The sequence below is a fragment of the Equus quagga genome, chromosome 9, assembly GCF_021613505.1.
Source record: "Equus quagga isolate Etosha38 chromosome 9, UCLA_HA_Equagga_1.0, whole genome shotgun sequence".
Taxonomy (NCBI): Eukaryota; Metazoa; Chordata; class Mammalia; order Perissodactyla; family Equidae; genus Equus; species Equus quagga.
This window is the reverse complement of record NC_060275.1, coordinates 29,893,054-29,919,173: the sequence shown is the minus strand read 5'-3', so window position 1 is coordinate 29,919,173 and position 26,120 is coordinate 29,893,054. Positions and strand designations below refer to the sequence as shown.

Genomic DNA, 26,120 nt, shown 5'->3' with positions numbered 1-26,120 from the left:
GCTGTCCTCATTGAACTACCTGACTGGTTTCTGTCTGTGTATTTGTCCTCTTAAACTGATGAAATATCCACTTCCGGTCATTGTTATTCAGGTATTTCCTCTCCTCTCCAAAACCTCCTATTTTCCTTCCTATCTTCAAAGCTTCTTTAATAACCTGAGATTGGGCATCAATAGGAGATTTTGTATTGGGAATGAGTCCTTTAAAAACTATATCAAATACCAAGCCCATGAAGACAAGAAGAAAAAGTAAAAACCTCAGAGCAGATGTATACAAATCTACACTTGCAGAACACATATATTATCTTCCTAAAAACATAACTTTCTAAAAGTCTTCACTTCCAGCTTCCTCTAAACAGAGAGCTGTCCAAGTGAACAAAACAAGATTTAATTTATGAAACTGTGATCTGAACATGGTTTTAGGTATTTTCATGGCAAGAGCCATAACTGACTCATCAGTATTTCCTCCAAGTGCTTCAAAGGGAACTTTGAATGTGGAATTTGCCCAATAAAAGTTGAGGAAGGGAAAAAGAAAAGAGGGAGGGAGAGCAAGGAGGAGTTGTGAACCGTAGGGCCCACTGGTTAGCCATTCAGGATCAAAGGGTCAACTTCTACCCTTGATTTAAAAACATCTTATCCTCTATTAGTTGCCTCCTCAGAAACCCACTGGGAGCAGTTTTGTCCCCTCTAATCCAAATTGTACCCATAGAGAATAAACCACCTCTTCTCCGTGGTTTGGTGTTGTGTGTTTACATGGAAATCCTTCCTGACTCCCCATAGTTCACAGGTGAAATCCAAACTCCTAGTGCCATCCGCAGCCTGACCCAGGGCCCCGTCTTCTGTCACTCTTCTCCCACCCACCCTACAAGCTAGATTGTAGCCACATAAGAATTCTTGCCTTTCCCCAAACACGCCGTTCTATTTCATGCTTCATGCCTTTTTTCCTGGAGTTCCTTTCATCCTCCTTCAGACAATACTTCCAAATTGTTAAAGACCCAAGTGAAATGTCACCTCCTCAGTGAAGTCCTTCCTCACCCAGCAGGGAAGTCACTCATCCCCCTGGGTAGTCACTGTCTTATACCCAATCCTATTGTTCTTATCACAGACTATTGAAAATTAGTATTTACATGTTTGCCTTTGGCACTTTGAGGATAAGGATTTATCTTTATATTCCTTAAGCCTAGAGCATAGGTACTATTATTAATTCCATTATTGATGAGAAAACCAAAGCACAGAAAGGTTAAATAAGTTGCCCAGGTTCAGACAACCAACAGCTTGCAGAACTATGACTTGAACATTGGGAGTGTGCGCTCAGAGCTCACCCTTGTAACCACTTTGAAATGCCACTTTTCCTTAAAAATGATCATACCGGTTACCTTGTGGTATGTGTATCAATATGAATTCTAAATTAATGTAAAAATCTAAATTAATACAAATTCATATTCTTACCCAGATCAATTATTTATGTTTGTATAGGAGTTATACAGTTAATAAATTCCATTTTAAATATTGTTCTAGAATATAGGCTAGTTAAAATCTCTCCAATAAATCTCTAGTGTGGCCCCAGGTGCAATGGAAGGTAATGTGGGTGGTCTTTTCAGCTCAGGGGAGATTGTTATTTTTATTTAAATTTCTTGTTTCTGCATCTTGTTTTTTCAACCAAATATTTGACTACCCAAAGACTGGACTGTTTCTTATATTTTAAGGGTCTCCCAAAGGACCTAGAGTTGCTGTGTTTACTGTAGACGCTGAAACTTTTGCTGAATAAATTAACACAAGAACAAAACTGCTTCCTTCTTGTTAACCATCAACAGTTTATTGAGAATGTGGCATCAGGTTGAATATTTAAGAGTTGACAAACTTTCTTGCTGGGGTCCCAGCTTTCAGAGATTTGAAAGTTAGTGGAATGTCAGAGATACAGTGATGACTTGGCCAGCAATCTCTGCTCCAAATTGCCAGCCCTTCACTGAAGCAGCTGGTATCTCCGTCCTCATCACCTTGTAAATATCTGAAGTTTCTTGTACACATTCTTGGCTGGCTTGCTTTGAACACATTTTCTGTGCCAGGCACTGTGCTAAGCATTTTATAGGTATTATCTCATTTAATCCCCATGATCACCCTCTGAGGTTGGTGGTTTATTAAACTTTTTTTAAAAAAATAAGGAAACTGAAGCTTTGAGAGGTTAAATAACTTGAACAATGTCGAATGCCTAGGTAAGTGACAGAGGTGGAATTTAAACCAAAGTCATAGCCTTATCGACCAGCTTAAAACTCATTTTCTTGTAAATGGTGTATTTCTCAATTATTGGCTAATACATTTGAATTCTGATTCTCTGTTATACAGAATGCTTCCGTCTCCATGTCTTTTCCTACTTTCCTCCATTCAAACCACCCCCCTTTTTAAATACAGACTAAAAAATTTCACAGTTATTTTTAATTCTAAACTAGCAACTTATTCTAGCTAGGGTCTCCAATTCCATGGCCCTAGATAGTGTGAGGCTGCCTCTCCTCTAATGCTTGTTCTTTTTTTTTAATAGCACCCTGCCTCCACTCCCGTTTCTTGGCCTTCCAAATGACATGCAGATTGCAGAGGTCCTCATTGTTTATCTCTGTCTCAAGACTAGACTAGGCCCTCAGTAACTAGGTGGACTCCCTGTGAATCTTTGAATCCAATGCAGAGATCATTTTGCCAGTTCCAAACCTTCCCAATGACTAAGTTTTCTTCTCTGATCTCAAGCCCCACCAAGGGCTCTTCATCCCCACTGTCCACTTGTAGAAATTTCCCCTCCTTGTTCTCTGTATGTCTGAGAGACCTCCTCAGATGCACTGTTAAATTATTCCCCTTTTATCTTAAATCATATCATCAGTCTTGCTGCATGCAATGGCATGTCACCCATTATCTCTGTTTACCATACAAGGTTTAGAACCAACACAGGCATTATCCAAATCAAACTTATTTGGGGCCACTTTTGGGTCTGACAACATGACATTCCCTTAGAGGATGGTTGAAAAAGATGCACTGCATCCCATTTCTTGAACAGAGGCTTGTGTAATCAACCAAGTAGAAAGAAATGTTGAGATGCATTTAACCTCATTAGTTTCAGTGGGACTGACTCTCTGCAATCCATCAGAGTTGAGCTACATTAGTGAAACTCAACTATTTCTAAATCTCATTTACATAATGGATGAGATGTGAAATGAGCCCAATGCAAGGGGAGCCGCCCGGAGGCACTAAAGTTTATCACAATATGTAAGAGTTCTTTTAGATCATTGCATTAAATTTCCGCTAACAAGATAACAAATTAATTGTCTGTATTACCGTACTAGCCCAAAGTCTATTGAGTGGAGAGTGTAAGTGAGGAAGGCAGCTGGAGTTTCAAGGACTATGGGCGGGGAGGCATGCTCAAAGGGATGCGATGAATGCTACTTTAGCTTTCTTCTGCCTCTTTAAGAAATCCCAGGCACCTCTGTAATCTGATGGTGGACTTTGGCTTTATTAGTGAGGTAAGCGAGGATGAGTAAATCAAGTGTATCAGACAAGCCTCAGGACATCTAGAAATTGATCATTCTGCCGAAATAAGCACTCTGTGTTTATTAGCTGGGAGTTCATCACTATCACTTCTCCTCATCCAATTCCTAAGAGATTTCAAAGCCATCATCATGGTATTAGCTCGTCTGACTGAACTACTAGAGATAAAGATTAGGAGATCTATCTAATGATGGGTCTGAGTATCTGTGATTTTTTTTCTCTTCTATTGCAAAGAAGAGAGCTTTTCTAGCACACATTCTGTGTCTATATGTGTATGCCTGCACACAATCACCATGTGTTTGCATTCTATAGGGCGAATTCAAATCATGGAACAAAGTAGTTCTTTTAAAAAAAAAGGACACCCAATAAAGCTCTTAAAACAATGCACCTTCTCCCATACATAGATGACTGCTTAACAAAGGGGATGTATGCCACATTGACTCCTTTAGCTGACAGTGTGTCTATACAGTGGGTGACATTGCACGGAGAAGAATAATTAGATTCCATAACCACATTTGTAATCCTAACATCCATACATGGCCAGACTCCTACAGATATGTCCACGAGAGATGAGTCCATATTGGACTGATCTTTCAAAAACCTGTAAATATGCATTTATTTATTTATACATATATTTAGAGACACACATGCTCTCAAGCTCTTAATATCAAGCTCTTTTCTCAATGTGGCTTCTAAATAAGCAGTAATCAAAATGCAAATAAGGTGACCCAGTTAGCATCGAGATCTGTATTGCCGTGCAGATGTGCTCTGAGACTGTGCTCTAAAGGTAAAAAAGAAGACACTATAAAAGATGCTTATATTAACCAGCATTGACGACTAAGCCCTTCACATCCCGGAGAATCTAGGGAAGCGTCTCCCAGAGCCAGTGATCTTATAGCTTGGATATAAGATGTTATAGCTTGGCCTGGTCTCTTTTTAAGCTGCCCTGTGAGTGTAAAATAAAAAACAGGCACCGGGAGAGCAAGAAGACTGCTTCTGTGAAGGCTCAGAAGGTAACCCTTATAACCGGAAGCCAGCATATTGGCCTGAGACAATTCAAGAATAAGGCCGAGGTAAGAGTCATGGTTCTGCCACCCTCCCTAAGTGACACTAGGCAAAGCAAGTCACATCCCCTTTCTGGGGCTCAGTTGCCCAGGAAAGACTGGATTGGTTCCTTTCCAATTCTAAACTACCTTGATTTTATTTGCTGAAGCTCCTTTGTGCTGCTGCATTGATGAAGCGTGTAACATGCTTTCTGTGCATTACAGCAGCAAATTCTTAACCTACCTGTTCACCAAGGATTTAACGAGAGCATACTTGGTGTGTTGTGCTACTAAATTGGTTTTAATTACATATGCACTGCTTCTTCCCCTATTAATACCTTTTGAAAATCTCTGTTAATATTTTTCAGAGAGCAGGTACCACTCTATTGTCACTACATTTTTTTAAGCATAGGAGCAGTTACGTCTGCATGCTGTTTGATTCTATCTTTCTGCACTTTGTCCTTCTGGGGGGGTGTGTGTGTGTGTGTGTGTGTTTAGGAATCGACTTAGGCAGGCAAGAGTTCTAACCTAAGCTTAAAAGTATCTTTGAACTTTAAACTGCATACAAAATGTTCTCTCTCTCTCTCTCTATATATATATATACATTTTTTTTCCCTAAGAAGTTTTGAGGTCCAAGATGCAGAAAGATTAAAGACCTCTAACTCAGGATATCTGCTCCTTGCAATTTTGATATTTGCTGTATTTCCATTCCAAATCATTGGGTACTTCTAGAAAACACCTTTCATCTGGCATGACCTTTTCACTATAGAATCAGGAGAGATCGACTTCCACATTATTAGAATTTACTGCATAGAGTAAAAGATTCTTTAATATAAATCTCTGTGAAGTTCCAAAAGACAAAATGTTATCTTCTCAGCCCATTTCTTCACTTCTGAATTAAGAGAAGCAAGAACTAATCAGATTGTTTAGTGGTTTCTCTGAATCTAGAAAACTTAGATTCAGAATATTAGAGCTAGAATCGATTCTGACCCGGAGGAAACTGAAGCACGGTAAGATTCCAAGTCTTGTGCAAGCTCATCCAGTAAGTGTGGGCAGAGCCTGCAATAACTCAATGTCTTAGAGCTCCCATCTCTTAACTTTCATATTAACAAATTATTTGTCTCTGTTCCAATTTATTGACTATAAGTATTCATTGAATAGTTTCTTTGTGCCTGCCTTATGCTAGGAAGATATAAGAAAAGAATATAAAATCTCTACTTTGTAAGGAATTTAAATCTTATAGGGTACACACATTACTTGAACACATAAAATAAGTTTAAAATGAGACAATTAAGACAATATAATGCTAAGAAATAATAGTTAACAAAATTGACTGCTTACTACAGCTGGGCACCATAATAAGTGCTCTTATATATCTATTAGTTTTCTATTGCTGCTTTAACAAATTTCCACAAACTTAGTGGCTTATACAACACAAATGTATTATCTTACAGTATGAGAGGTCAGAAGTCCAAAATGGGTCTCACCGAGCTAAAATCAAAGTATGAACAGGGCTGCATTTCTTTCTGGAAACTATTCGGTAGGATCTTTTTCTTCCCGTTTCCAGCTTCTAGAAGTCGTCTTCATTCTTTAATCCAAATGTCTCCTTCTCCGTCTTCAAGCCAGCAACATAACATCTCTCTGATCTTGCTTCCATCGCCACATCTTTCTTTAGTTCTTCACTTCTGCCTCCTTCTCCCACTTTAACAAACCCTTTTGATTACTTTTTGACTATCTGGTAATCAAGGATACTCTCCCTATGTTAAGGTAGGCTGATTAGTAACATTAATTCCATCTGCAGCCTTAATTCTCTTTTGCTATGTTACATAACATATTCACAGGCTCTAGGAGTTAGGATGTGGACATCTTTCCAGGGTGGAGGGGGGCACATTATTTTCTGTCTACCATAGTATATAAACTTTTAAAATCCTCACAATAACCTAATTTAACAGATGAGGAAACTGAGGCACAGAAAGTTGATATAACTTGCCCCAAATCACACAGCTAGTAAAGCAGGTAGTCTTACTCCGGAGAATACATTTTTCCACTCTACTCTATGCTGCAATGAAAAAGGAATTTTAGAATAGAGGACCATGTGTGGACTAAAGTAGTTATGGCAGCTTCCCCAGAAAGTTTGGGCCCAGAAGGATAAGATGTGTATTCCATTTGACCATTCATCTATCCAGCACTTTTGAATATCTAGTATCTATCAAACTAAGTGCTGAAGAATCAAAAGAAAGTGAGACAAGATTGCTAGCCCTGAGATTTTGTAATTGCCTACAATAATTGGCAGAGAAATGAACAAATAATTACACAACAAGAGATAAGTCCTATTGCAGAAGTCTATCCAAGATGATTAGACAATATGTGGGAGGGAGACATTAACTTTACCTGACAACAAGATGTGGGTTTAATTTTTCCCGACACCTTTCCAAACATATCTCCCAGAATTTGGTTTTTATGACTCATCTCAAGACTTCTTATCTCAGTTGTACAAAGAAGACTTGTTATTTCTGCTTCTGTTTTTGTCATTTCCCAGCCCTAGCAAGTCCTCCCTCCACTTCCAGTTATTGAATTCTACCTGTCTTTCAAGACTGGGATTTTTGTATCTGCATCTGTCTTCCTGAGTGGGTGGTTGATCCCATTCGGAGAGGGTTCATGTTCCTTGTGCCTAATGGTGCCTGGCACTTACAGGTTCTTAATGAATGTTGGATTAATAAATAGATAAGTACAAGACCACTTCAAATCCCACTGAGATCTTGTTTTCTTCCAAATTTGTGAAGGACTCATTTGGCTTCCTGTCTTTTTTGGCTTACAATTTTCTAAGTGTTTCCTCTTATCCCACTTTCTACTTCTAAACTTCCTCTGCAAAGACTAGAGATCATATCTTCTGAGTTTTGCTAGTCAGAACTCAAATAACTGTTGGTTTTTAAATGATTGATTCTAGGCTCACTGAATACTATTCTCCCTAAGAGTGATCTTTCCTAAATTTTCTTTCTCAAGGTCCTAGAATGAAGTAAAACTCATTTGAAGCAAAACACGTATTGATAGGGCCACCACCCTATTGAGCAAGTTGTTCCCTGTCCAAGGGCACCTGACTCAAGGGAAGGTTAGGGCTGAAATCCAGCCTGTTCTCCTCCCTCCAAACCATGAGCAATAAGGATGCATGTGTGCACAGGAAGCCATGCCTTTTTCTAATTTTCACAAAGGTGCCCTCTCTTTGCTAAGCCCTGAATCCGTGGGGTTCTGTCCACCTATATGGGATGCCTTTTCCTGATTCATCCGAAGATACCATTTGAGGAGCAGAAGCACTGCCTTTTGATGATTAAAAAAGTGCTTTAGAAGCTTTCAGTGACCTTGTAAAAAGTAACAGCTACCTTTATGCTATGCAGAGATTATTAGCATGTAATTCCTAGAAAACAGGGGCTTCAACTATTTTGACCAGTGTCATATCCCTGGTATGGTATATGTTCAATAAATATTTGTTAAATTAATGAATAAGACAATGAAATAAAAATAGCATTTTATCAACTTTGGCACAGAAAAAATATTAATTTCCCAAATTCCAAGGGTTTCTATTACTTGATTCACTTTCTTCTGTTACATATATCCTCCTTATTGCCATGAGTGATGTTAATCTGTAAACAAGAAAAAAGAGCAATGGAAGAATCTGAACAGACAACCAGTATATGAGAAAGGGAATTATGATCAGATTTTTGAGAAGAGTTTCCTCTTGTGAAAATATGTTGCTTACTGGCCTGCCTCAAAGTCAGTGTGTTATGGGAAAGAGAAGAAGAACATTGAGTTGAGTCCAGAGGCATGGATTTCAGCACTACTTCTTCCACACACATGAAACGTGAGCTTGGGCAAGTCACCTGGTTGGTCCTGTACGTTGGTTTTCTTATTTGTGAATTCGGAGTTTCACCATCTGCCTCTTGTCATCCACAGGGATGCTGCAAGGGGCAAATACCATAATGCATGTCAAAGCTCTTTGCAAGATTAAAAGTCACTGACTACTCAATGTAAGATGCCTCCCAGTCCATGCCAAGCCCTGCATTCTACACTGTAAAGAGGGCCAGGGAGGTGACTGAGGGAACCAACCATCCCAATGGTGTCACGCTCTCCCACTATGCCAGCCTAAGCTTTGTCACCAGGAAACATTTGCACTTGCAAATGTTAGAATTAAAAATTAATTGAGGTGTTCAACAAGCCTATACTATTTTCCAGATACACTGCTTTCTGCAGTGGATGTTACAAAATGAATTACATATGATCCCTGGGTGATAATTACATCAGCCCCTTTATTTTTTTAAAAAAAACTGTGAGATAAAGATCCAACCAGGAGTTAGGATCTAGTTCTTACCACTTCTTATGAGCTGTGTGATTTTAGAATCTCCATTTTCTCATCTAGAAGAGGGGAGTACATGGTAGCCATCCCACAAGAGTTTGTTTGTTTGTTTCCCCATAGAGAAAATGAGATAAGGTAGATAACTCGCCTTATAATTACTCTAAGGTGAGGCTGATTTTTAGTATCCAAGGTCACAGAGCTCATTAAAGGGATCTTGGGCAAGCCAGCTGCCACAGACCCTGCTTTTCCTCTGTGACCCCTGTGACCTTGAACAACCTGGGGAAGAGGTAATTGAACAGCAACTACTACTTCGGAAGAAACAGAATCAAAATATCGAAACTATTGACTCACCCTTAAGGCAGTAAACAGTGCTTTGGTCTCTGACCTTTTCGCATCCCGGGGCAGTCAATAACCTGGCCGCTAGTTACAGCGCCTGCCACTGATTCTGATTTGGGAGTACTTTAACCTTGAACTGAGCTCCAAGTAACCAAGGCAACAGGAAGTCAGCTTCTGTGTAGGAGGAGTAGGAATCCATAAATCAAGTCCCTAATGCAAACATGGTGTGCAGGTAGAGGTTTGAGAGGATAAGTGATCTCTGAGAAATTACCTTTGAAAATGAGTGACTGTCCCTCAATAGGCTACAGCCAAGTTTCAAAGACTTTTAAAAAAATTATCAATAGAGGTCAAGAAGTTATAGCAGAATGTTTTCACATAGGTTTAACTTTTTTTTTTATTTCCTCCTGGCTCTGTCTTTTAATTATGAACAGATGTTGGATCCACAAAGTTATTAGCATTGTTATTTCCTCCTTTACAAATGAACTGGCCTTCAAATATGCAAGCCTCAGTGCAGTCTGTCCTGTGTTGAGGTTTGGGGATGCTCTGAACACATTTGCCAAGTATGCTCTCCATACAGTCTGCTGTCTGAATTTGACATAGTGCTCCCTTTCCAGATCAAAGCCATCCTCGCCTTTACTCATGCCCCAGTGTAAGCTGCAGTACCACATCTCAATGGTCCAACCAGTATAATGCTAGCTCTGGATTTTTCTTAAAAATTATTTTGTGGAGGTCGCATTGGTTTATAACATTGTGTAAATTGGCTTATAGCATTGTGTAAACATTGCATTATTATATAGCAGTTTCTCTATAGACTACATCGTGTCCACCACCAATAGTCTAGTGTTTATCCATCACCATACACTTTGGGTTTCTTTATAATCTCCCTCCCATGGAGAGAGAGAAGCCAGGCCCATGCTAGGAAAAAACTTTCTAAATGTCCCACTGCTCTGCCCTCACCCAGCATTCGTGAGAACTTGGTTCTGAACTGTTTCACATTCATCTGGTCATTTGGGTACCTCTCCGTGGAACATCAGCTGCCACCCGGAATGAAAGGAAACAAAGACTTCCAATGACCAACCTTCCCAATGCCCTCTCCCAAGGAGAAGCCACCCATTCCAGTCTCCTAAAACCTCTGCTCTCAGATAGATTTTGTGGATTACAAATACTATGAGATTAGCCTTTGTTTAAAGTGCATCCAGTATTCTTACTCATGTACACTATTTCTGGGGTTGTTTCTGTAATCTTTTCAAAACCCAAAAATGTCTGAGAAAATGTCAGGGCTTTTTTTTTTTTTTGGTTTGTTTTCAAATTCATTGGATGGCAACTAGCAAACAGTACTATAATCTAGAAAATCCTAAATTATCTGGGATTTTTAAGACAGCTAAACATTGACAATCTGAATTATAGAGTGTTTTAAGTGTCATTTTATTACTTTTAACGTATTCCGTTGCATAAACACTTGAGTAGCAAAGTATGCCCAATAGAGGTATGATCAGATCAACTTTAATGAAATGATGTGGACTGAGACTAATTCACACTGTGAACATTTGCATGAAAATGGGTACAACTAAAATAACTTGAAATCAATTTGTTCCCAAGTGAGAGTTAAATATCCACCTGCTAATCCTGTTTATGGCTCTTTCCCTGAGCATGTCATAATTTGAGCAAAGAACTACCTGCCCGACCTTTGTACCAACCAGGTATAAAGATTGGACATATCAGTGAATTTTTCCAAAGCAGCTGTTATCCCATAGAACTCTGAGAGCGTAGAGTTCCGGAGGTGTGCTGTGGGAGGTATTCCCGCATCCATTTGATGCGAACACGCTCACGGTGGTACACAGTACCAATGAGGGAAATTTTCATCAGACTCAGGCCTGCTGTCCTCATTTCAGATTTGTTAGCAGACAATTATTCAAGCACGTCAATCTACCCCAGTGCCCATACTCTTATAGACTTCTAGATTCTTGCCAAACTATCTTTATTTTCTCAATGGAAAAATAATTTAATACATGTTTGTGGTTTCAAAAATATTAACAATACAGGGGCTGGCCCCGTGGCCGAGTGGTTAAGTTCGCGCGCTCCGCTGCAGGCGGCCCAGTGTTTCATTGGTTTGAATCCTGGGCGCGGACATGGCACTGCTCATCAGACCACGCTGAGGCGGCGTCCCACATGCCACAACTAGAAGGACCCACAACGAAGAAGATACAACTATGTACCGGGGGGCTTTGGGGAGAAAAAGGAAAAAATAAAATCTTAAAAAAATATATATATATTAACAATACAGAAGGGTAAGGAGTAAAATTTAAAACTCCCCCTTCCTCACCAATCTTCCCTGTGTTCTCCTCCTCCAGAATAACTGCTGTCAACTGTTAGGACGTATCTCCCTTCAGATGATTCTGTGTGCATTTTACATATATTATATGTGTATGCCTCACCTATCCCTGGCACACCTGTGTATTTTACAGATGGGCATACTATACACGTTTGCTGTATTTCCTGACTTCTTGATGGTTGTGTCTTGCAATCTCTCTGTCATGGAATTTGATATTGGTCTCCCTCCACTGTCAAAATGCTATGAAATGCAAAATCCCTAAAAGCATAAATGCTATTGTTATTCACAACATCTCAAGTGGGAGTCTCAGAGACAGGATGGAGAGGAGGCAGAAGGTCATAGAAGGTAGATGAAAATGTCACCAAGACTTTCTTCCTTAGGCAGCTGCAGATGCCTTTTCTAGGTGTGATACTAGTGCCTCTGCATCCTCAGTGTGAAACCTGCTGTCTGCAGACTGAGGTCGTGGGCAGGTATGAGAAGACAGCATGTGGACCAAGGCGATCCCCGGGTTTAGCATCTGGATACTGGAATACTTCCCACCCTGACATTAAGAGCTGTATGAGTTTGGTCAGTTCTCTCTTAACCTCTCAGAAATGTGTTGTGCTTGTCTGCAAAATTAAGAAAGTAGTAGCCTCCATGCTACATGCTTCACCGGGCTGGCCTTAGGCCCAGTCAGCGGATCTCACTGTGGGGGTAAGATAATGTTACTCTGGAAGGGACTGCATCTCTCAAGTTGGTTGGGATGGGAAAGAAAGAGTCAAGAACTCCTGTGAAAAAGCCCCATTTGTTGTTGTTGCTATCAGTGGCAAGTGGCCTGCAAATGGAGGCACTCTGAATAGATGACCATTTGACATGGATTCAGACACCCTCAGCCTCTGGCCTTATGCTTGGATGAGTTAGAGAGTCATTTTTTGCAGCTGGGGATGGAGAAGGTACCCAGAAATCCTTGGTCATGTCAGAGAAGAGAAATGAACCTCTGCTGGCTGGTTTCAATTGGGCCTGAGGAAGTAGCAGGTTATACTAGTTACAGTAGTAATAAAGGGAATAGTAACAACAGGAAACACTTGTATAGCATGGACTACGCGTCAGACGCTGTTCTAAGCACTTCACATTGATTGGTTCCTGGATGCTCCCAGCCACGCCTATGAGGGAATGCTGTTCCATCCCATTTGTATAGTTAAGGAAACTTAAAACTTGGAGAGGTTAAGTAACTTGCATGTGATCACACAGCTGAAAAGGAAGAGAGCCTGGATTTGAGCCCAGGCAACAAGGTTCCAGAATCGCTCTTACAATTTGTTATATAGTAAATTTCCCGGCCCTTACAGAAGCACCCAGAAGAGTCTACCAAGGCTTTTCAGCATCATAAATACATGACTTATGATGCTTATTATGACCAGGCACTCGAAGGCCCCCAAATCACTTAGCCTTGTGACTATTGTGACACAACAGTTCCCACGATGCGATGCATCTTCCACCTCCAGCAGGCTGGTCTCTTGTCTGAGTCATCCTCATCCCTCCTTCATTGACAAGTGTATGCCTGTCACTCAGCGCCAGGAACACCTTTCCCTCATCCTTGCTGCTCTAGCATGAGCTCCAGAAAGCCTTTCCTCACATCCTCCCACTTGAATCCCGACATCCTAGAACTCCACAGGCGCCTAGGATGAAGAGCACACAACCCTGCCCATACTCATTGCCCAATGTTTCCTTCTCGTTTAGTCTTGTCTCCCCAGCTACGTAAGATGAGGAGCCTCACTAGGGTGGGAGCCACTTCTCCCCATCTTGCTGTGTACAGCACAACCTCTGGACAGATGGGCTTCTTGATCCTCAGGAGGCAAAAGCCTGACTGATGGATTACACTGTTTCATTAGGCCTGGGTCCCATCCCCCGCTTCCAGGCAGCCAACCTGGAATGTTGTCACCACTGACCTCAGCCGCAAAACCAAAACCAGTCATGCTGCCAATTTATTTTTCTTTAAACATTCTAAAATTTTATTCTTGTACCAGAAAGAGGTCAGATCATTGGATGATTTCCTCAAATCACTTTCGGGTTTTATGTTGTCTGTCTTCCTGTCCCATTAACAGTAACTGTAGGCTTTGCGGTTATTGTTTTTTAGGAATGCCAAGTCCCCACTTAAAAGTGGACCAGACGGCAACGCATGGTAAGAACGAGGGTTCAGCGTCCACCATGATGACCAGGAAGAAGCCAGCCACAGTTGACAGTGTTGCAATTCCACCAACCCCAGTGTTATCTCTCCTTGCTGCATCTGCAGCAACATCGGACACAGGTGAGCACCTTTAAGATGCTTTGGGTTCACCCCAGTGAAGGTGGGTGTGGAGAAGGCCCACTGGGAATGAATACAGGTAAGAGTTTTCTGTTTAGCCAACCTCCCATAGACACTGAGCATGTGAGCTATTTCAGCACTGGATATTCCAGGTGGGAAGAAGTCCAAGAAAGGAAGGAGATCAGCTCAGAACCTGGAGGCAAAGGCCGGTGAGTAACAATTAAATGATAACAGTATTAATTAGTCTTTATTAATCAAGTCTATTAATCAAGTCTTAATAATTACTAATCTCTGCATCAAGGGCCTTATATATGTTATCTCATGTAACTCATAAAAGAACTCTGAAATAAATACTGTGTCCTCATTTCAGAAGAGGAAGCTAAGAGTAAACATACTTGTCTCAGGAACCCATGGACAGTCAGAATTCCAACTCAGGCCTAAAACCCAGGCTCTCCACCACTGCATTTCACTACCTCCCTTGCTCACTGGGGTTTGAAAACAGTAATCAGAGTTTCCCTGTAGCCTTGATTCATTCTACACCGTGATGTCATGAATTCCTCAAGACTCACCAGACTGCTCACTGGAAGATGATAAAATATAAACTCCTGATTCAGACATCGCAGATGCTCTGCCTTCCTCTACTCCCCATGTAATCTCCCACCAGTTTCTGCACCAGCCCCCACTGTGCCACACTCATCCCTACTGCCAGGAAGGTAGGCCTTGGACTTGGCTTAACACCTTTCTTTGAGGACAGCCTTACTCAGTTTCTATTCACATCCCATAGATCTTCAAGGCCCAGCCAGTCACACCTCCCCCGAATGGCATCCAGTGTCTCCACCACGCATTTACCACCTACTCATAGACTACATAAGAAAATGTCTTCTATTTAACTTCTTCCCCCTCATAACAGAATTGTACATACCTCAGACGTAGAAGCCATGATTTAGGTTCTTGCTCTCTTCATGGCACACAGAGTGAAGGCACATTCCATAACATTTGTGGAATTAATGCACTGGTAAATGTTAAGCATATTGCAGTATTTAGAAATGCCTATTATCATTAAAAGCCCAAAAAGAGATTCATTAGTGATGCTCACTCTAAACTCATCTTAATTCAGCAGGTTGCTTTGAGCAGAGAACTCAACTTATCTACATACCTACTTCCTTCGTGGAAATGGTTGGTAATTAGATGAGCCCAACTGAAATAACAGAAAGAAATATTTGGAATGACACTTCCCACATTGAGTTCCACAAAATATTAGTAGGTGTTTTGTGATAAAAGATGTTTTCATAGTTAAGTGAGCGTAGGGAATACTGCATTACATCTGCTTCCTTTCCGCAGAGCTTCTCAGAGCCTTTAGCTGACCAATGTGTGTTGGGAGGTTCCAGGAGGGAGAGATACAGAATTTCACAATCTTATCTGACCACCAGACCCATTTTTCTGGGAGTAGCTCTTAACATCTCTTGGAAATGGTGTTCTCCCCAACCATTCGCGAAATCTTGCTCCAAGGGAATGGGATCATCTCTCAAACATGATCCTGGATCTTCACATCTTTCACATGCTAGGTGTGACATGAAAAGTTTTTGGTGGAAATGTCAGGTAAAGGATGCCAGTGATGAGAAGAAGAAGAGGTCATAGGAGGGAAGGTCACAGAGGAATGGGGCAGAAGCTACCCCTGAGGCTTGATGAACCAGTAGCACCTTTGTGGGAGGACGACCAGGCAGAGGAAGCAAAGTGGACAAAGCCCTGGAAGTGGAAACTGGTGCCATGGCTGGAACTCCAGAAAGTTATCACTTGGCTGGAGCAATAGATTTGGGCCGAGGTCTGCACTACCCACTCAGATAATTGCTTATTCAACCTTGTCGGTTAAGCTCTGGGGACCTCCCTTTATGGATTTAGAAATTAGCCTGTGTGTTTTTTTCCTTTGCTTGCCAAGCACACTTATTTCCCAGGGGCAAAAGACAGGTGGTTCCCCATTTTCCTCCCCTGAGCTCTTTCCATTCAGTGTGAGAGAATGCATTCTTGGGATCCCGTGCTTCTATGGGCTTGCCTCTGCCATTTGTATTCAGTAATTTACAGATATGCCAAACAGGCATAGAAACAGGTGGATATTAGACTTTTAAGCCTACCTCTCTGGTAATCAGAGCTGAGCTGAAGTTCTCCTGTTTCAGGATGCAGAAAAGGGCTGTTTATTTTTGGCAGTGCTAAAATGAGACCCTCATGAGAATTTCACAGATTTGGTCCATTTCCGGGTCTCAGGCTGCTGAGCAGAACTTCTGGGGGAAAACAGGCCAGAGATCTACCCCAGGTGCTGGAGGCCACACCTTCCTGAGAGTCCGCTCCCCACAGATAAACAGCTTCCCACAAACCTGAGAGAGTTAGGGCCACACAGCCTGGGCTCCTGTCCAACGCCCTGTTTCACAAGTGAAGAAACTGATGCTCCTGAGATTCAGAGATTTTCCTGAGGTCATACAATTGGATTGGAACCCAAATTTCTTGATTTACCACCTGATTTCCAGTGGAATCTCACTTCTGTCATAAGCCAGCATTAGCAAAATGTTCCTAAAAAATATTAGAAAAGTTTCTTTCTCCCTATTTGTGGACTCCTATTTCTTTTAGAGAACAGAGAGTGAAACTCGTAATTTGATGCTTTAACCAAAGTCAAGCACATAGTAGGCAGTTAATAAATAGTGTCTGGGTTTGATTTCATTCAGTTGGGTGTTTGTGCATTAGTCATTTATGTATTTCTAATAAGACAACCCAATTTCTGTTTTCTTTAGAGTCCCTTTCTTCATTCTAAGCAAGGTTATTTAGAATGACTTCTGGCTGTATACAGAAATAAATTTAAATAGGTCATTATTACTACAGAATGCATCTGAAGACCCAGACAAGTACAGAGGGAAAAAAAAAGGGAAAGAAGACTAAAGTGAGGTGGCTTATACAGCAAAATTAATTTAAGAAATAATTTATTGAGATAAAAAGTACTGAAATAATTCAACTAATTAGAAATTCCTTTCATTTAAAAATAATGGATTCTAAAGTTCCTAGTGCAGGTCCTGACACAGAGTAGCTGCTCAATAAATGATCCCCAAGTGAAATGAATGATGGCGAGGCAGTAGCTGTGTGCTTACACAGTACCAGGCATGGTGGGAGATGTCTGAGAAAAACATGCTCCATCTTAGAACTGCTTAACATCAAATGGAAAACATTTGACAAACATGATGTAGGCTGTTGGTAAATACTTGCCAAATACTTAATCAGTCTAGCCTAATGGTACTTTTTCAAACAGGTGATCTTTGGTAAAAGAAAAAAAAGGAACATTTCCTACCTTACTTTATAAACATTACAAGGTGGGAGAAATGGATATGAGTCAGAGGTTTAGAAATATGTGTTTTCTAGCTCCAGTGTGTGTGTGTGTGTGTGTGTGTATTTTTGTTTAAGGCAATTTTTTAGCTTCTCAGAGTCTGAGAGGCATGCTGATTATGAAGTTATTGATTTGGAGGAGAAGAAGAGGAGCTGCAGGAGAGGGTGGCCAGACTGAGAGCATGTCAGTTTGTGAGCTACTGGGAGGGAGGGATGGCAGTGGCTGCCACTGGTGCTCGAGCAGGTCCGCCTTCGTGATCAAACTGCTCAATAGCTATTGATCACTGCCGTCCTCTGGCCTAGTGAAGGAGGTGTGATCCCAGGGAGCACTGCATCATTATTGTGAGTAATTAGGGCTAATGCAGTAAAAGCTTCAATAAAGTTTGTTCCGAGTGATGCATAATTTGAAATAACTTCTATCGTGCTGGCCCAATGATGATTTAATGACCATCTCAGATAATCCATACCTGAATAAGTCAGGCTAATTTTTCTGATCTTCTACATGTTGAAGTAACTTCTTGGGGAGGTCATACAATATGCAGAGAATTCACGATTTCCCTACTGAAATATGTTCGCCTCCTTTGTATTTAAGATGAGATGTCAATAAGTAGATTCCAAATTCTGCAGGAACTGAGCAAAATGCCAAGAAAACAGAATCTCTATGGTTTTACACCTGAAAGTCTAGAGAAGGAATGATAGAAAAACAAGCAGGTGAATCCTTCTTGTTTTCTCTCTGTCTGTCTATCTGTCTCTCCCTCTCTCTCTCACAAACACACACACACCCCGGTAGTCTCTCATCCTAAATCCAAGAGGAAAAAAAGACAAGTGTCAGGGTTACTATCAGCCAATCTCATCTGATTAAGGTACAACCAGTTAGGTAACGGAGGAAAGCAGAGTGAACACAGCTCTTAGTGGGTATCTGTTTCATATCAAAGCTAACCCATTATTTTCTCAAGTTTGATCTGCCTAATTTAAAACTACCAGAGCCTATGAGTCAGTGAAAATATTTAAATTTCACAAGTCTATTAAATTTTTAGACATTTTGTTTCTGAAGGCAGAAACTGATATTAGGTAAACCATTTAGTCATTAACCAAACTATCAACTTGATCAGAACTGATACCTGTATTCAAGATGCAAAACATTAAGCTTGAAAAATTAATTACTTTTACAGATAAAAGTATGAATTCTTAATTCTAATGGAATCAGAATGAAATCCAGGTTCCAGTAGGTAGAACACAATGATCATGAAAATTACTTCTAACTCCCAAATTCTGGGATGCCTGATTTTTCTCTTAACCAACTGCCATCTTTGGGAAGGGGACCAGAATAATGAAATAATATCCAGATGCAAAAAACAATGAACAGGAATTTAAGAATTGTAAAATTATTTATTTCCCCTGCTTTTTGTCCCGTGTGGAATCATGATCTCAAGATCCTAACCAAAATAACAGATCAATTCAGCCAAAGTCTTGTCTTTCAAAAGAACCCAAATAGAGCAAATGAATGTGCAAGTTAATGGGATTTGGAAGTTCCAAAGGCCATAAGTATACAAACTGAAGAAGTCTTCAAATTGTAAAATAAATTCCTGCCAGCCCAGACTAATCACTTAAAACACACAGTAGAAAACCTTCAAAATATCTGGAGAAGATAAAGTTTGATTTTCAAAACTAATTGTTCAAGTTGTCTGAAAAGTGCTACTTATGGGCCATGTTGAAGCAGCACAGAATGACTGTTTGCCTAGAGAGCTCTGCTGAATGTGACAGACACATGAAAAGCCCACTCTCCTGGGCTCTGGGCCATGAAGAAACCCAGCAGGACTGGAAGCTTCAGCACTTCCCTCAAGACATCATTGCAACAAGGACCTTCTGAAAAACCTCCAAAAATTCTTTTGATTTTCACCTGAAAAGGAGGAAATAAGCTCCTTTCTGATTTGACCTGGACATCTTAGGGCAGCTGAGCTGTTCTCATGGCTAAGGCTGTAAACATCCCAGAGAAACACCAAACTCTCCAGAATCTCACCCCTGCCTTCTGCTCCAATCCCATCTCCTTAGAAATGTCAACCAGCACCCAACTCCTTTGGTATCTTCACTGTCAGAGTGTAATTTTCAAAAAACTCAAAACAAAATATCAGAGTCGCTTCAACTCTATTGAGGAAACTATTAAACCATGGTGATAACACTGGACCACGGAAGAATTAGAGGAAGCAGGCATTATAGAAATGTAGACATTGGAGAAAGAATGTGAAGCAAGATTGCCCAGTTAATGTTGTACTGGGCAATAAAACCACAATCTCTGGGCTTATCTTTGCTAGATAGAAATCATTTTCATCTTTTCTGAGCAAATATCTACAAGTTATCCTATTACCTGTCCGAGTCTGGGCTTTTTAATCGGTAGTGGAAAGCTGAATCCAACAAGGAAACATTTCCTTAGATAATTAATAATCACTCTGCAGACCTGTAAAAATGATACTCCAGGACTCCAAAAGGACATACACCCTTCCATTCTCTTTGTTTCCAAGTTTTGGCTCATTTTTCTTAACACCACACACGGGCCGTGCCATGCTCTAGTTGGATGCATGTATTCTTGTTTCATAACACTTGCATCAAAAGCTCAGTGCTCCATGTACCAGCTGGGTGATCTCAGACCTCGATGTTCACATTTGTGAAATGGGGAAAAGCAAACCACCCAGTCTAGAGGACTGTGGTGAGGAGTAAATGAGACAATCCTTGTGAAAATCTTAGCAGGGTGCCCGGCACATACAACGAGTTCCGCAAGTGAGTGCTGTTGTTGCTGCTGCTATTGTTGTTATTATTGTTATTGCTACTATCTGTTTTCCACCCTAGAATGTTTCTCTCTCCCTCACCCACCCCTCCAGCCATTTGGATAGCTAATACAGATTATTCTTCAGGACTCAGCATAGGTGCCTTCAACTCTAAGAAGCCTTCCCTCACACCTATTTTGAGAACCACTCCATGGCCAAGTTGGATACCATATCCTCTGTGCTCCATGGCCCCCTATAAGCCCATCGATCATTGACCCCTGCATTTAATGTAGTGTCTGTGCTCATGCCTATGTCTCACATTGGACTGTCCACTGCCCTTTTGTCAGAACTTATTCAACTTTGAAACCCCAGTAACTAGCCCTAACGTAGACAAACAATAGGTAATCGTTAAATATTGATCAAAATGCACTGAACAACAACTGTTTCCTACACAAAACCATCTGGTGCATGAAAACACATACTCTAGCATTTTATTCATTAGAGTTGAGAGGCAATGATTTGTCTTTATTTTCCATATTAGCACCAGAAACAGGAGACCACACTGAGAATGTTCAGCAGAGGGAGCAACCTATGAGGGACCTCCGGGGCCTCTAGAATCTTTTGTTCAGTAATCACAGACCACCTACTGGCTGATACACCAGGATATCCCTGGGGGATCATTATTTTCAAGTTAAAGAGTCAGCCTACATGGCATAATCTGTGCAATGCATGAGTATCTGTTTATTCAGAGAAGAGGAGGAGAAACTTGTACACATAAGTGTCTCCCTTCACTCAGAAGTTCTATGGGATTTTCAGGATAGGCCGCTCAAGGGAAAGCTGGGAAATACATTGGCCTGGGCTGTGATTTAATTATCTTATATACGATAGTCTTACATGTGGTCAGAGTATTGGTTTCCCAAGGGCAGCAACCATTTCCTATTTAGGTTTTGTCCCATTCAATGAGTATTGAGTATCCCATGAATTCCCAGAACTTTGCTTTATATAGAATGAAAAAAAGAGAAGCGAAAGCCAGGAGAACTGCTATTAAGCAACTTGTAATCATATTTGGGTGTGAAGAACCTCACGCGGTGCTGGGTGCATAGTAAATAGTCAATAAACATGTCTGGACTTGATTTAACTAATTCTTTTTCTCTCCAGAGCTGAGATTTTAGGAAAGACAGAAGGTTTAATGACAGGTTTGAAAGTGCTGTGTCAGTGAGAAGTTTAACTCAATTTGTCTTCTCTGAGTGCTTCGCACGGATTATGCTCCCAACCACCTCTTGCCACAGTCAGACCCTCTTAAAAATAGAGTAATGATAATAATACATTTTATCTTCTTCCCAGTGATAGCATCATTCACACCTCCATTGAAGCCCAGTGGGAGGCTTGGCTGTGAGGCATCAAACGCAGGGGGAGTCAGGTGCGATTATTGTAATGAGGACTCCATGCCTGGGTGGAATGCAGGAAAGAAAACCTCCCATACATGAAGCGATTTCTATTAAGATACTCATTTTATATCAAATATTCACACTTCTCTTTATAAATGGGAGAGAATTTGTGGCAGATTTTATGTGGCCAAGAATGAAAGGGCACAAATATTTTATGATCAGTTTTGAGATGAAAGTGGTGTGTCTCCTTTATTCACTGGCTCTTTCCATTTCCAGAAGTCTAATTAGATTGTTGGTTTAATGGTGGTGAGATAATTTAGTGGCAACTGAAAGCAACTGTGTTAATGAGAAGGGGGGACAGTGCTTTGGGTTTCCTGTAATTAATGGAGAGTTTTTGAAAAACTTCTCGGTTGCCATGAAGTTGGCATACTGAGCCCAGCTGTTGAGAAGCGGGGCAAGGTCTTTCCTGCTCATTGCTGCGGAAATGGCCTCAGGCAATGTGGAAGAATTGTGTAATGACTGTCATTAAGAATGATCTTTAGTGGTCCAGGCAGGCTGTAGTCAGTCTAAGACAGAAGAGAGACCAAAATGAGGGATAGAGAGAAAGGATGCAGTGAGAGAGAACAGAGTAAGGATTGTGAGACAGATATGACAAAGAGACAGACAGACAGAGTTATCATTCACCCATCAGCCCCCTCCATTCTACTTCTGGGAGCCACTGGAGTAATCTGAGCGTCCTCCCAGGAGGTCTCCTTCTCTTCTTGCTTAAATCGGAATTGACTAGACAAGATGGGATTAAACTAGACTAGAAGGGACTTTTGCAGACCCCTTCAAGTTGCAGATGAGGAAATAGAGCCCAGAGAGGTGAACTGGGTTAGAAATAGTACCTGAATTTGGAAACCTCGACTCTTTCTGGCCACCACATGGAAGTACAGTGGAAATTGGATTTGGGATCAAGGACCAGGGTTATTGTAGAGCCTTCAGTACTTATTAATTCATTCCCTTAGGTAAGTCGCTGAGTCTTACTGAGATTTCTGAGTCTCAGTTTCCCCATTGGTGAAATGGGAAAAGTGATGTCTGCCTTTTAGACAGTGGTGAGAGAGAAATGAAATAGCAGATGAAAACACCAATCACGCATTCAAAGCAATATATCACTATTTTATGACCCCTCTCATGTCAAAAATGAAGTCATGCCATGTCATGATTTAATCATGTTATGATTCAGATCATAACATCCATGAACTATCTTTAGAAGTTTTATTATCTCTCCCTCCTCCAAATAACCTTATCTCAGGGCCCCAAGGCCCCCTACCCATGAAGATATCAACTGCTGTATCCGGCTCATCTTACTGGAATTTCTATAAGGCTTTGTTACTAATTGTCAAAATTTTTTAAGCACCTGCCACACTGATACATACGAGTATAAGATTCACCTCTGCCCTAGCAGAACTTTCACACTATTTGGGAAGGCCTGACTTCAAAACATGAGAGGACCAAATAATTTTAAAAAATGAATAGATTGAATAACAATCTCAAATAGTAACAGAGCTAGCATTTAGGGATTGATAAATCATTAATTTCCAACTAAATGGGACTAAGGGACTTCAGAGGACAGTGAGCTGATCTGGGAAGAGAAGAGTTGAGATGGCCTTCTAAGGATGGATCTAATTAAACAGCAGATAGAAGCAGAGGGGACAGATTTATAACATCTCTGCGATAGGAATGTATGTGGAAACTATGACATATGAGGCTGGAAGAGAGGTTTGGGGTCAGAACATTGAGTACCTGAAATTCAAGAATGAGGCATGGTGACCCTCTTGAAGGACAGTGTAAAATAGCAGCCATGGGCCAATACCTGTCTGCAGTTATATTTTGATTGGCCTACAGAGGGTTATACATTGTTTAAAAGTTAATTAGCAGCTTATAAATAAGAGAGGATTTACATAATAATGACAAGTTCTGGCTTTTTCAAACTCTGACTATCTGATAACTTTGGGCTGATTCCTACCTGACAACAACTGATTGATACAGAATAGCATTGCACCCCATTAGATGAGCCATATTCTCTTTAGTTTCCCGTGTCCCGTCTCTCCTCCCCCAGCTTCCTTCATAATCCCAACCAACTTCATTCATTATATTGGCCATCTGACTCCCTATAGGGAACGATTAAAGGCATTTGAACTGGAGAAAGCAACAAGATCAAAACAATGTGCAGAAACACCTAACCTAGCAGAAGTAACATGGGTAATCTGTAGCGATATCTTGTATTATTTAATTACAGAATTTGGGAGTTGGAAGAGTCCTTTGAGATTGTGAAATTGAGAGAAATTTGGCACTCTGATGCAGTCAATATAGAAAATGAACAGGGAAACCTAGGTTTTCTCACTCTCTCTAGCTCCCTGTCTTCTTTGCTTTCTTAAGAAAATATGGTATGAAACTGGCTTTGAAACAGGGCAGGCTTTCCTTGAATCATTGAATCCATGACTCCTAAGATATGTGTCCTTGGGAAAATTATTTAACCTCTGAGGTCTCAGTTTTCATCTCTTTACAATGGAGATAGTAATGTGTTCGTGTGGTTGCTAACACAACTAAATGAGGAAATAGGTGAAATATTTCAGACTGTCCCATAGATTCTCCAAAACTGTAAGTTTCTTCCCCTTTTCCTTAGTTTCACAGGAGAGTAGGAACAATGTATTCCACTTACCTTGTACGGTCTATGGTATGATACAAAAAGTAGATGTTACAAAAGTAATGGTTGAGTAAATGAATGATTGAACACCATGTACACCTCCTCTAGCAAAGAATGACAGTCATTTTTCTCCCCTCTCCTCCACCCAAGACTCCTAAAATGTGACATCTGTTATTTTAATGTCCTTTGTAATGAACTCCGTTAGTTTATTTTGTGTGGTCTGTTTTTGAAAGGAACACAATTCAGGTGCTTCCACCTCTCTTACCGTGTCTCACCTGTTGAAGCATCCCCTTCTCCAGGAATTGTAATATTTTCCCTTGATATCTCTTTAAACTAAGAGAGACCAGATAGGCTTCATACAACAGTGAGGAAATGTGAATTTGTGCTACCAATGGACAGTTTGTAAAGACAAAGAGAAGTTTCTGATGGAGGAAATTTCAACTGTTCAATGATCCCAGCAATGTCTGTGAACACCCTGTGTGGCCTGGACCCAGGGCTTGCCCCATAAAGATGACAGAGCTCAGAACAAAAAAGAATAAACCTGATATTACCTTGAAATTCAGCAGGGGATCCAGACCAGCCTCAAGCAGTGTTCCTGGGTTGCTGGGTATAGTTTCAATGCTCAAAAACACTCCTCCAAAGGATTTTCTTGTCCTCCAATACTTGAAGATATTTTGAGACGACTTTCCTTATTTTGAAATCCTGTGTTGTTAGTGCCTAAATTGCCACAATCCTGGTCTTTGTCTCGTGCAAGTTGCCAGAGTTAAGTGATTGGGCTTTACATATGGAAAGTTCATTTTGTTGTGTAATTAATGGGAAGCAGACTTTGGGAAGCTGATGATCCAGGCCCTTATTTATATGAGAGCATATGTCTGTGTTTTGTTTATGACTCACTCTCTTACTCCACGCATTGTAACTTGGGTTTGTTTACACTAAGTTTTCCTAGAATCCAAGCCACATGGTATATGAGCCAATAATTTATGGTCTCTAAAAGGGAAAGATGATGAACGAGCCTTTTCCTCTTAAATCGTCAAATCTTAAATTGAGGAAGGAGTACTTGCTACCTCGAGTCTGTCCAAGTTTATATTTGAAAAAAGGGTAAAGCAATAACTTTAAAAAAAAAGGACAAAAAATTACTGGTATAGTGCTCAGAACTTGAATATATAGATATTTGCCAAGAGAGAGCATATGACCACTCCCCCACAATAAACCATTATAATTCTGATCCAAATATTCAGCAATGAAAAGACCATTCATTCTGTCTCTCTCTGTCTCTGTCTGTGTCTCCTCTCATTTTTGGTGTTAGATAATTAGTATCTAATATGTACATGTCTCCCTTTTCCAGGGGACCCATAGTTTTAATTAGTATGTGGGCTTAAATGTTCGAGCTGGTTTTCTCAATGGCACTTACTAAGTTCCAAATTTGTTTTGGTCATTGAAGCTCCACTTCTCCCATGGTTTGGAAATCAGTCTATATTTCACAGTACTTCAGTGGTTTTGGTCATAGCTTAGATACTTCCAAAAGTTAGTGATGCTCTGAGAAGAAGAGGGAACGGCTGATATAGGTGAGGCTCTAATTTAATTTACAGTGATTTGGATCCCTTTCAATAAATTCCTTCATATTTCACACGCAGACTTTACAAAATAGATGGTTAAGTGTTGGTTTAGATCAAGTCATGTAGATTGATTTCAATTCAAGTCAGCCAGCTGAGCTCTGTGCTGGTCACTAGGAGGAGGGGCATGGAATTGAGGACCTAGCAGAGTGCCTGGCACAAAGTGGGCTCCATCGATACTTGTTCCAAGAATGAATGAGAATGGCTAAGACAGGGTCGTTGTCCCTTAAGAAAACACAATTTAAGAGGAGAGATAAATGTAAATTAATCCCATAATCTCAATACAGGACAGACTATGTGAAGCGCTCTCAGAGAGATACAAGCAACGTAGAAGGAACCAGATTAATAGTGAAATGAGAGTCCTCAATGACTTTTAGGAAGAGGACTTAATTAAACTGAATTGTAGCAGAAATTGGAAAGCACTGGAATCACACCTAGTA

At 40.6% G+C, this 26,120-nt stretch overlaps 1 protein-coding gene across 4 annotated transcripts in view; it reads left to right on the top strand.

Moving 5' to 3' along the window:
• SETBP1 (SET binding protein 1) overlaps positions 1–26,120 on the top strand; it is a 360,697-nt gene that overhangs the window by 318,935 nt on the left and 15,642 nt on the right. For 3 of the 4 annotated variants that reach the window (XM_046671516.1, XM_046671517.1, XM_046671518.1), the window contains exons 5-6: positions 13,698–13,868; positions 14,018–14,074. In XM_046671516.1, the coding sequence (XP_046527472.1) occupies positions 13,698–13,868; positions 14,018–14,074 (228 nt within the window). The remainder of the gene's footprint in view (positions 1–13,697; positions 13,869–14,017; positions 14,075–26,120) is intronic. The other variant, XM_046671519.1, reaches the window with a different exon arrangement.